Consider the following 12,380-nt stretch of genomic DNA (forward strand, 5'->3'; position numbering starts at 1 on the left):
TTCATTTATTTATTCACATTTTTTCCCGATTGAGTGAAAAATTTAAATATAGAAGAAAAGTAATGCTTGTGCATGTGTGTGTGTGTGTGTGTGTGTGTGTGTGTGGCAGGGGTCTTAGGGGTCTTAGTTAAAGATGTTCTACAGTGAGATGTAGGTCAAGGAGATACAGTGGCAGCAGATTGCTCATTAAGTGCCAAACCAAGCAAAAGTATATGAGTGTGTTTTTCAGTGGCAACAGGCCAGCCATCTGCTCTTCCTTTATTCATTCATTAACATGTCTTCTTTGTGTGTGCATGGATGTGTGTGTGTGTGTGTGGGTGTGTGTGAGTGTGTGTGTGTGTGTGTGTGTGTGTGTGTGTGTGTGTGTGTGTGTGTGTGTGTGTGTGTGCAAGCATTCATCACAACAGCCACTCACTGGCCAAGTGTACAACGTCACTGATGTTGTTGTCCAAAACCAACAGTTGCGTGTCAGATGGCTCAGTCACATGACCACGGCGGCCCGTGATAGGCCGAGGCGTCGGGCTAAAAACGCTTGGCGCAATCCGGGCTCATGAGTTTCTGGTGACAGTGACAGAGTGGACACAGCGAGAGAGGATACCCAAAGGATCTAACTGAGAGGAATCCCTGAAGAAACGCTGGAGAAGGGCGAGAGTACGAAGAGGAGACGAACAATCGAGGGATGACATAGCCAAAGAAATGAGGATCCTACAGCTGAACGAATGTGTGAAAGTAAGTCATGTCTTTTTTCTTGCAGGGATGAGCTTGGATATATATAAAAGATGGATGCAGAATGAGCATAAAAAGGTCCAGCTGACTGATTGGCCTCATAAGAAATGGCTGGTTAAACTGATTGGCGAGTGCTGGGATGTTGGCCAAGAACAATGTCAATGAACTCTAGTCACTCATGAATGGAACTTGAATAATGAATGACTGCAGTTAGGGAAGGCGTGAGTCTTAGAAAAAGCGTGGAGGGATGTCAGTCGCAGACTTAATGACTCAGGTCAGGTCAACCCTCTGTACTAATGGTTTACTTTAATATGAATAAGAGGTATATCACTGAGTTTGCAGAGAGTCACATAAACAGGCATTAGAAGATGATTTCTTTCTGCACTGCATATCTTCTCTCTATCCAAACATGCATTTTAGCCCAAAGTTAATAACAATCTCTCTCTCTGCTGCTTTCCTTTTTCAGATCTTGAGCTTTAGCCAGCGTACCTAAGACAAGGGACCTACCCGACCAAACCAAAGCGCTTCTATACCAAAGCAGCCTAAACCAAACAGAACCAAACCAAACTAAAGGTCCTAAGCCTGAATCCACCATCTACAGCATATTCCATATTATCAACATGAAGCTGGATAGCACACAGGGAGACATGAGTGGGTGGAGGGAGATGGACTTTGCCCTCAACTGCACATACATTGTGCCAGACCAGGTGTCGGACCCCACCTTCAGCCTGCCCAAAGCCATGACCTCGATCCCACGCAACCTCACCTTCGAATACGGCACGGACAATGAGGTAAGAGCAGTTCATTTCCCTCAGTTTACCTGCTGAGATGAGGTGACATAAGTCGACGCCATGCATGAGCGACCAGGCAGCTCGCTGATGTTAGAACGCGTTAAAAAAGCAGATTTTAATCAAACCACAGCAACTTTTATTCAACTTTAAGTTAGCTGCAATCTCCGATGCTGTGTTTGAATAGTCAGTGTTGTCAGATTAAAGCTTTAGTGTTTACACCTCAAAATATTAATTCTTGTTACATAACATTCTGTTGGACCATCTGCATTGGGTTACTTGGAACAAAAGATCTGCTGACTAATGAGTTCTTCACACACAGTAGAGTGTACAGCGTGTGTGTGTGTGTGTGTGTGTGGGGGGGGGGGGGGCAGTGGATATCAGGCCACTGGCAGCTTGAGGTCAGGGGCCTTTTCAGGTCTTCTGGCCACCTTAACTTCCATTACGTCAGCCCTCATTTTTCAGCCACTGTGCAGCTTCTTTACACCTCCGTATAACACATATAATAATGTGTGCAGACGCTCAGGATGTAAACACACACGCGCGGAGTAAGATGTCACGGATCAGCTTGGCTTCCACCAGGTGATCTAATCGCATCAAGACTTCCCTCCTCTGTTTTTTTTCACCCGTCTTAACAACCATGCCTGTCCTCTTTACTTCATCAGTCCTCTCCCACTCAGGTGAGTCAGGAAGAGCAATATCCTTATTTCAGTCAGCTGACTGGTTGGCTCGCAGCGCAGTTAGATCAGACATGTGCCTGGGCATGTCTCCAAGCAAGATTTTAACTAAATACAACTGCAACTGAAGAGAAGACGAAGAAAGATGTCACACTTCTTTTGTATTTTCTCGTAATGCTCGATGGTGATGGTTGTGGTTGGCTTCGTTGTCCCCTTCCTCTTTCTCTGCTGAGCCAGGCAACACTTTCTGTCGTCGTTCCTCTTCTTTCGCACTCGTACTCTCATCTCTTCCTCCTCTCTGTGCAGCATTTACTGTTGCAGGATGAGAAAAGCATGCAAACAAAGGTGATAAAATCTCTTTGAGGGCTAATTTCAAATCCCCAGCCCTTGTTTACCCGGCCAGCACTTCTTAGAAAATGCTTCACACACTTGATGCAGCCAAACTTGATTTTGCCATTCGCTTGTGCTGACATGCAACAGTTCCAGCTGGCCATTCATAACTATGAAAAATAGGATTTTAATTTTGTGTTATAGGGACAACACTTACTGGCAGGTAGGTGGTCATGTGTGTGCATATTAGATCAGTGAGTAAAAACACACATCAGATAAGAGATGAGACATGAAAACAAGCACGAGCACACACTCACATGCTTGCCAGTAATCAGCTCTGCTTAAACCGGCCCTTGTTCATTGAGTGGTTCCCCTTCTCCTTGACTTGCTAAAGCTGGGAAATTCATTTCCTGCGACGAGCATAAAACACAGCTGCTCCTTTGTGTGGGTCTGTGGATACACGTGTCACCTTAAAGGCTAGAAACAGTTTCATACAGTTATCAGGAAGTCTCAGAGAGAAGGGATTTTTCACACAGGTGAGTGCACGACACGCTTGTGTCATTCTGATAGATGAGTCAGATTTCAGATAAAAACAACGAGAACGCGTTGAGCTTCACTGGTCGTCACGCAAATCAACGCATCATCCTGCTCACGGACTTAGTGGGCCCACTTATCTTCCGATTCCTCCATCTTGACACCTTTCTCTAAACTTCCTTTACATCCCATTTTTATTCCAAAGTGTGCCAAGAAATGCAAAGAAGGGTGGAAGGGGCACGTGGCAGATGGGGTGTTAGCAACGGGTGCCAGTGAGCTACAGAGGGGATGGACTGATAGGGAGAAGCTGGGGAGAGGAGGGGGTGTGTGCGGGGGGGGATTTAGGTTAAAACCAGATGATTAACTTTCGTTGGGGACAGGCAGCCGGCCGGGCAGCCAGCCGGGCAGCCGGCCAGGCATCAGGCCTCAACCTGGCGGACACATGAGCTATTTCAAGAGGGTTAAGGAGAGACAAGGGACTGGGGGAGGGCAGGAGAAAAGGAGGACGTTCAGGAGTGCGATAGCGTGGGGCCACTTAACAACGCCCACCCTCCTTTCTTCCGTTCTTCAGCACCCTTCCCTCCCCCCATGACCTCCCTCCCTCCCTCCCCCTTCCTCCCAACCTGGCCAAACCGAGCGGTTAAGCTGCAGCGGCAGTCACAGCGATTCGTTAGTCACGCAACGCCAACGAAGCACAATGTCGCTGTCACACTGGCTCATCGCATCCAGGAATCACCTCACTTGCCTGCACGGCTGCTTGACACACACACGCACACACACGCCCACACTCCTGCCGCCCTCAGTGACCTGTTGTTCTTTTAATTAACTGCCTATATTTACAGATGTCCACTCATAAGGTGTTCTTGGTGTTCGGCATTTTATGTTTTTTTACGGTTTGACCTCCACAAAGGAGGCCATGAAAATCCTTTTGGGGTCAGTTTGAATTCTAAATCCTCAATAGCAGGAAGAAAGAGTGTGTGTTTATATATGGGGGGGTGGTGGTGGTGGTGGTGGGTGGGTGAGTATTTAAGGATTGAACACAAAGCTCCTCAAGACACAGAGGCTGTGCGCCACAGATGCTGCTGCCTGATGGCGTGTGTGTGTGTTTGGGTGTGTTTTCAGGAGGGCTGACCCCAAGCCTGTGCACTTTCTATGAATACGTGAATCATAAAGCGGTTTTACACAACAAAGGGGACTCTGACATGTCCTCGCTATAGATTTATTATCCAACTCATTAGAAAACTACCTCAAAAGCACAGAATGAGTCAATAACACGCAGATCAGGACAGGTTTTGTTCTTACCACATACGTTACTGTATGGACACAAGGTACTTGCTCACGGTAAAAGAAAAAAAAATCCCACGCACTTGTCCCTTTTGCAATTCAAAATATATGTTCGGACAAGTGCTGAAGCACCTTTTCCTGGAAATCCCTTTACGGACAGAAGAGTGACTCATTCCAACATCTATAGGTAGAACATTTCGTAATCAGGGCCTTTAACCTTTGAAGCAACCAACCTAAAAAAGCAAGAAGGATCGGTGTTCTCTTTCAAACTGCTTCATCTGCTTTGTGGTTTTAGAAAAGGTTTTATCGTCTGTGAATTTCAGTAAACGAGAGGTCGGACAACAGGTGACGCCGCTCTCTCCGGTGTTTATGAGGACAGCAGGTCAGAGATCAGTGGAGTAGGTCAGAGAAAGTGTAATTCTCTTCATTCGTTTAGCTCATTAGTGTTGAAAAGTGTGTCACCTTGTGGGTTTTAGCGTGGCGCAGCGAGCCGTCTCCGTTGACATGGCAAAGCAACCACAACTGCAGCTCAGGCCGACAACCTGCTTCACATAAACAAACAAGCACTGGGCGATATAATATGTATCAGTCTACCTAACGTTTATGTGTTCGTGTGCTCTCTGTGAGTGTTAAGTTGCAAAACATGGACTCTAAAGCTAATGCTGTATTTGGTGTGTGTTCCAGGTGACAGGCGTGTTCAGCAAAGAATACATTCCTCAGGGGACCCGCTTTGGCCCCCTGCAAGGAGACATTTACACCAAAGACAACGTCCCCAAACAGGCCAACAGGAAATACTTCTGGAGGGTAAGGGAAACACAAACACATACAAATATATACATCCTCTATGCATGATCACATACAGGCATCGATATGGTGATCCAGCTCTGTGAAGGTCAAATATAGATGGAAGACAATGACCGTGTGAACAGTTGAGGAGCAAGTGGGGACGTTTTCATCTTCCTCTATTATTCATTAAAAAAAAAGTAGGTCTGTTGCTCGGATACAGAAGTTTCACATCAAGCCCATGTCAGTACGTCAATAAGGAAACAAAAACGCTTTCACACGGATTACACGGGCCCACAGGGGTTTTGCTCAAAATTTTAGAGGAAGTTGTCAACGCTGGTGGCACGTAACAATGGATTCGTGCTCACGCAGTCACCAGAGTCTTACTGGCACTCAGGTCCGATGCAACGTGTGTCACATACACACGGGAATGGACTATTGTTCACAAGACGCACACACACACACACAATCCCTGTCTTTCCTGTCCCCTTTCTTCTTCAGGTCCCATGCGTCTTGTCTCACTCCCATCCAGACATTGCTTATGTCACTTAGGAAATTTTCTATTCTGCTGAGTCAATTCCCTTAAGGACTTTTTGCTGCTTTTTTTTCTCCTTCCGGCTTTATTTCCTGTAACCCAAGGGGTGTTCCTGCCCCGGTGCAAGAGTGAAAGTCTGCCGCTCTCCTGGAGCAATTATCTTGTCAACCTCATGACGAGGTTGCAGGACGAATGCGGACGTGCTGCCAAAGGCATGCCTGCGTGCGTGCGTTTCTGGCTGCCTGCCAGCATCTGCCGGGCAGCTTTCCAGTTACATTTCCCTTTCATCTTGTTTGTTTTCATAAGCCAACGCATACATACGCATTCATATACAAGTGGTCAGAATTAAATGTGCTCCTGACATGTGATCCATAAAGGTATATGACTGGACAGAAACAATAATAAAAGTTACAGAAGTGAGAAAGAGAAACAGAGAAGGAGAGGGAAAGAGGGAGACCACGCCCCCAAGCCTAACACTCAAATACGGTGACAGCACAGGCGTAAACACACTGAGGACAGAGAGCAGAGCTGTACGCCACAGATCAGAGGAGCAAAACATACTAGAGCTGATAACTGAACAGGATAAAGGATATTTAACTGTACATGGCAGAGGTGATTATTCAGACTGTTTTCTTTTATTCGTGATCTATTTTAAAATGTTTTCTGCATATTGTTGTGATGACTTTATTTGGATTTTAATCAGCAGATTCTGTCAAATTGTATTTAAAATGATAAGAATTTGAGCATCACTCATCATCAATATAATAGTTGAACTATGTTGATTAATTTACTATATTATATATTAAACAATTTTATATGCAACAACAATTCATCTCCATGCTTAAACTTTCTGTGTACATGTTTTGAACCCGTCTCTTCTTCTCCTCCAGATTTACAGCGGTGGGCAGCTTCAAAACTTCATCGATGGCTATGACGTCCACAGGAGCAACTGGATGCGCTACGTCAACCCGGCCCGCTCTCTGGGCGAACAGAACCTGGTGGCGTGCCAGAACAACCGGGACATCTACTTCTACACCATCCGACCGGTGGAGCCCAATCAGGAGCTGCTGGTGTGGTACAGCCAGGAGTTTGCCCAGAGGCTCTGCGGCCAGCAGACTGACATCAAACAGAGTGAGTGCTGCAGGAGCAGAAACTTTTCTAGTGTAGTACAACAACAAATATCATGAGGCACAGGAGGGAACAGCTTGTGTGTGCAAACTGGCTGGTTTTAATGTGATGGAGGTACAGCATCTTGGCTCCAGAATAAAACTTAACTAGCAAACAGATTTGCTGTTTACACTGAACCAAAACAACCATCATATCTGACTCGATTCCCCTGTGGCATTCAATAAAATCGTCCTGAGGAATGATTCAGTGAGAGGGAGTGAAAGACAGCTGATCATTTGATGGTGAGGCAGCACAATGAAACACAAAGGCTATTTTTCAGACTAGATCTAATGAAACGATTGCATGATTTACATCTGCTGTGTCTGAACACGTAGCACAGAGTCTGCATCAGAAGACGACAGCTATTATCAGCAAAATTCTTTCACTTTAAAGCACACAGTATTCCCCTGCTGTGAATGCCTGATGTTATCTTTTACAAACAGTTAAGACAGTGGATGCTATTTCTTCCTGTCTGGTTTACCGAACGGAGCTAATGATTTATGTCAGCTTATGGAGAAAGTACACACGGGAAAAGGCCGAAGAAATCTCAGGAGTTCACGAGATGTGGTAATTCATCAGATTTTAAGGCGAGTGGGGAAAAGTAAGGGGAATAATGGCAGGTCAAAGTACCTTTGTGAGTCATTTGTTTTCAGCTATTAGTAGAACAGCAAGTCATAGCCTCATCATCCTGAATGATTCTCTGTTGCCACAAAGTCTGATGACTCATGCCAACTGGATACACCAGATGCGTCGCCATTCAACTCGGTGACTAACGCTAAGGCGGTATCATTGCATTGTTCCGTCATCTTAAGGGTTTTAAAAGCATTCACCTTCCTTTTTGTCAAAGTCCAGGTTTGCTCACGGCTTGATTGTTTCATTGTTTCTTCCGGCTTTGACTTTCGGATATTTTATTTCTAGTTCGGCAGCTTGGGTATCAATTGTTGAAGCGTCAGGGCAGCAGGGCTCGATTGCGTAAAAGGACATTTTTAATCCTTCTTGGCTTTCAAAGACATGACTGTGCACTTGTAATACTGTAACATAGACAAATCATGAAAATAAAATGGTTTCAAGTCTTTTAGATAACTTTCACACTAAGCTAAAGGAGAAATCAAACTAGTGGCTGCATTTTAGATCACAAATCATTTATACCAAATAGGCTAAAGCATGCAAAAACACTGATACCGCCCTTTAAATAACTGAAATTCACGAGATGAACAGTAGCTGACGCACAGTAGTGGTGACAAATTCGAGCAACCTGGCGAGCAAAGGCTTTCTCGAAGGAAAGGAAGGGGAAAAAAAGGAAGAGATGTTTCTCATTTTCTCGTGGCCAGTACGGTAAAACAGCCATACCTAGAAAAGGTTGTACAAATGAAACTCTTGGCATACAAACATGACATGACACATGGACTCCTACACACTTTACCACCAACCCACTCTCCCACACCAAAATCACTACTGCGACTGACAAACAGAAACCTGTATCGTATGATTTATGTGTCAAGTCAAAACTGAAACTACTATCATTTACCATAAGAGGGAGTGCCTTCTGTGGGCTGCAGTGTGTCTGCAGTGTGATGCATTTCAACTTAAATTTAGGAATTCAGCAGATGTAATGATGAGCAATACTCATGTGTTTTCTTTCCCGCAGAGTACACGGGTTCTGATGAAGACCGTGAGCTGGAGTACAGCAAACACCACCTACCTCGGCAGACATGGCTTACAGAAAGAGCAAAGGAGGAGGTGAAGGAAGAGAGGGATGAAGATGGAGAGGAGAAGATAGACGTGGAGATGCTGGAGAGAGACACTCCGCCGGACACGCCTGATGACCAGATCATGGACTTCAGCAAAAAGGTTGAGAAGGAGGAGAAGAGCGACAGAGATCCAGAAGACCGGGTGATCATTCCTTCCCCTCAGCACGAACACAGAGCGCCCAGCCTGGGCTTGAATCACGCATACTTACCAGATCACCACCCTGCTCTCCCATCTCCCCACCGAAATCTCCCTCTTCACCTCCACGGCCTCTACGGCCACAGGGAGGGGCTTGTCTCATCCTACCCCGTTTACCCCCAATCCAGACCCCTCCAGCCCACTTACCCGCTCCTTCCTCCCTACAGCCCACACTATCCTCGCCTCCTCCTCCCCTCGTACTCCCCTCCCTTCCCAGGGATGCTGCCCTCAAGGGGATCCCTCCGATACAGCGGCTATCTGGGCACAGACGGACTCCCGTACCCACCCATCGGCCAGCCTAATCTTCTTCCAGTCTCCCTCCCCTACCCTCCATCTCCAGAGGGCGGGCTGAAAGAACTAACACCAAATGTGTCGCCCCCACGAGGCGCCCCAGCCACCCCAGAGCTCTCCCCTCTCCCCAAGCCCAGCAGCCAGCATCAGTCTCCTGAGCAGTCTCCCTCTGATTGCGAGGAAGCCATGAATCTAAGCCTGGCTATGACCAAAAGCAGCACGGCGCCACGCAACGGCCCCGGCCACAAATCCCTGCCCTACCCACTGAAGAAGCAGAACGGAAAGATCAAATATGAATGTAATATCTGCTCCAAGACTTTTGGACAGCTGTCCAACCTCAAGGTAAAAGCTTCAACCTCTCTCTCTTACCATCATTTAATGCCATTTTTAGGACACAAAACTTTACTTTCCATTTGACAGCAATGCTCATGACTTTTTCTTTATGATCTGTGCACAGGTCCATCTCCGAGTGCACAGCGGCGAGAGACCGTTCCAGTGCAACCTTTGTAAAAAGAGTTTCACTCAGCTGGCCCACCTCCAGAAACATCACCTGGTCCACACGGGGGAGAAGCCACATGAATGTCAGGTATGTTGAAAAACCGTGTGTGTTTTCCTGCTTCTTTACAAGCTTTTCACTGCTCTCGAAGTGACGTTGATGTAAAAATCAAGAGTGTGACAGACACACAGCATGCACAATACACTGACATACCTTTCAGGTCTGTTTGATTTTCACTGAGCCACTACCCAGCTTGTTATGTAATAGCATCTTTTTGTTTGCTAGGGTGACTCTATGGGCGTGAGTGTGGATATAACTGGTCTTACAAAGAAAGAAAAGTAGTCCCTGCTGTTTTATGAAAGTGCTCCAGAGAACTGGAATAGCAATGGTCCACCCTGATGCCATACAATTAGTGCCATTAAAAGTGACGTCCAGGCTTTTCCAGAATGAAACTGAACACAATCCATTCAGTTTTCTTAAGTAATCTGTGATGGGAGCGTTGCTAACAGACGCCTTAACCTTTCATTTCATGCATTCCAGGTGTGTCACAAACGCTTCAGTAGCACCAGCAACTTGAAAACACACCTGCGGCTCCACTCTGGGGAGAAACCCTACCAGTGCAAGCTGTGCAACACCAAGTTCACCCAGTACATTCACCTGAAACTGCACCGCCGCCTCCACAGCAGCCGGGACCGCCCCTATCGCTGCCAACTCTGCACCCAGGCCTTCTTCCACCGCTTCTCCCTCCGCATCCACCAGCGCAGCTGCTGCCTGGCTAACTCCAACGCTCCCATCAACATCCACATGAAAGAGATGGTGGAGCGGTTCGACGCCAGCCAAGAGGCCGACACGCTGGCAGAGACGGCATCGGCACCGCAGGTGGAGGAAGCTGTAGAGCGCTGGTTGGCTCGTACCTTGGAAGGCGAAGGAAAGGAGGACAAGAAGGAGGCCACCATACTGCTGAAAGCTCTGACAGCAGCTATAAACGCACCATCGATGCCCATGGCCCAGTCAGCTTTACCTGCATCACACCACAGCACTCCACTGGTCCATCAAGAGAGGGCCAGCGTTGTTCATCTCCACAAGCGCCCAACAGTGAAGACAGAAGGACAGTGAGAAGGAACTGAAGGGGGGAAATATGAAAAAGGACATGCAGAATACCATCAACCAAGAAAACAGATGGGGCCAAACAAAACCTGTTTTGTCAATGAAGGGCATGACGGGGAATGTAAATGTGCATAATCCAATGAGCGCAGCACCAAAAGAAGAGCATCCCAAAGACTGAGGGTATTCAGTGATTGTACTTCCTCCCAGTTAAAAAAGCAAAAGTGGGGAGGACGTTGTGAAGCTGTGAAGTATTTAAAACTCCTTTCACTCAGGTAGCGAAGTGTTTGCTTTTTTGTGCTTTAACTTATTACTTTTTGAATTTGACTCGTCCATATTTATTTAGTTGTATCATAGTATGTTTTTTCTGGTAGCGTGTTGACATTTCCAGGGAGATTTGCTCTTTTAGGGAAACAGATTCAGGAACAATGTACGGACATGTCTTCACTTGTTATGTTGTGTGTTCTTTTACTTTGTGTGTCTGAGCTTTTGGGTGCGTGTGTGCAACAAGCGGAAGTTTTTATATTTACGAGAGGGCACAGTGAATGCACAAACCACCTTCCTGCTCCTCAACTGTTTGCAACTATTTTATTTATTTATGATAAAAAAAGGGAAAAATCAGGTATCTTTAAACTGTGTGTTTATAAACAATTGCCAAAAAACAAAACAAAGAACATGAATGTGTAGCAGCATTTTTGGGTCATTATTCAACTCATTCTGACATTAAATGGGAGAAAAGAGGTTCAAACAAAGCATTATTCACCTTTTTTCACATCTTATTTAGATTCAGTGTGATAACAGTGTCGCAACAAAAGGTGCGCCGGCTTTTATTCTCGCTTACTGCAATATTTTTACGCTAAAAACGCAGAGAGACTGAGTGGATCGCTGTGTAGCTTTTTACCGGATTCAGATATTTCAGGTATTTCTGGCTTACAAAGCTGTACTGTAAATGTAAACTCGAGCTTCATCCAAATCAGACATCAGTACCTCATATTCAGCATTGGACAGCAAAAACGAGCAAAACAAGAGCACAATTGTCTAAGATTGTTAATATTTTTGTCACTTAGCACTGGAACGAAAATGCAACTAGATCTGTGTGGTTTTAAAGAAAACCAGAAGGCAGGAACTGTTCTTGAAAATTTTACTCCTGAGCCAGTAATGTACTTCTTATACCATCTTCTAGTTTTTTTCTTTTGTACAGTATGTTTTTCTGTGTAGTTTATTTTTGAAAACAGGTTATGAGATGTTGAGAATTTATATGTGAGAGACTATTTTGATGATACTTTTATATTTACATAATGTAGAATATTAAAGATATTGTTTCTATACGTCTGGTGTTTTGTGTGTGTTTTCATGGTATAAGATTTGAACAGTGCACCAGCTGTGAGTGATTTTTGAGATCCCATGATGAGTGAAGCATTGCAGTATTTCCGGCAGTGCATAAATGTCTTTCTAAGTCATCTGATACCATTAGCTCACTGCCTTCATGATTCATTCCACACTTTAAAAATGTACTCCAATAAAAAAAAAAATGTAGTCAGTAACCTAAACCAACTATCACAATATTAAAGTAGCTTTGCAGTACTTACCGCAACACCAGATATGCAAATAGAAACAAAAGTCAAGAAATACTATGTTGTCACATGTATTCTGCTCAAATGCAATTATAGATTAATATGATAAGCACGCCAACACGTCATGCACCAGCATCACCACCT

The 12,380-nt window shown here is 45.3% G+C and overlaps 1 protein-coding gene across 2 annotated transcripts; it reads left to right on the plus strand.

Annotated features, from left to right (window-relative positions):
- The first annotated feature begins 661 nt into the window (after positions 1-661).
- Positions 662-11,990, plus strand: prdm1b (PR domain containing 1b, with ZNF domain). Of its 2 annotated transcripts, XM_070985459.1 has the most exons (7): positions 662-729; positions 1,193-1,517; positions 5,024-5,143; positions 6,548-6,788; positions 8,473-9,404; positions 9,520-9,648; positions 10,099-11,990. In XM_070985459.1, exons 2-7 carry the CDS (start codon positions 1,347-1,349, stop codon positions 10,672-10,674), a joined length of 2,169 nt encoding a protein of 722 aa, XP_070841560.1. In that variant the 5' UTR covers positions 662-729; positions 1,193-1,346; the 3' UTR covers positions 10,675-11,990. The 2 variants fall into 2 exon arrangements, with proteins under 2 accessions (XP_070841560.1, XP_070841561.1); XM_070985460.1 differs by lacking the exons at positions 662-729; positions 1,193-1,517; positions 5,024-5,143 and adding an exon at positions 6,184-6,269.
- The last annotated feature ends 390 nt before the right edge of the window (positions 11,991-12,380 follow it).

Source organism: Chaetodon trifascialis, chromosome 17 (genome assembly GCF_039877785.1).
Source record: "Chaetodon trifascialis isolate fChaTrf1 chromosome 17, fChaTrf1.hap1, whole genome shotgun sequence".
Lineage (NCBI taxonomy): Eukaryota > Metazoa > Chordata > Actinopteri > Chaetodontiformes > Chaetodontidae > Chaetodon > Chaetodon trifascialis.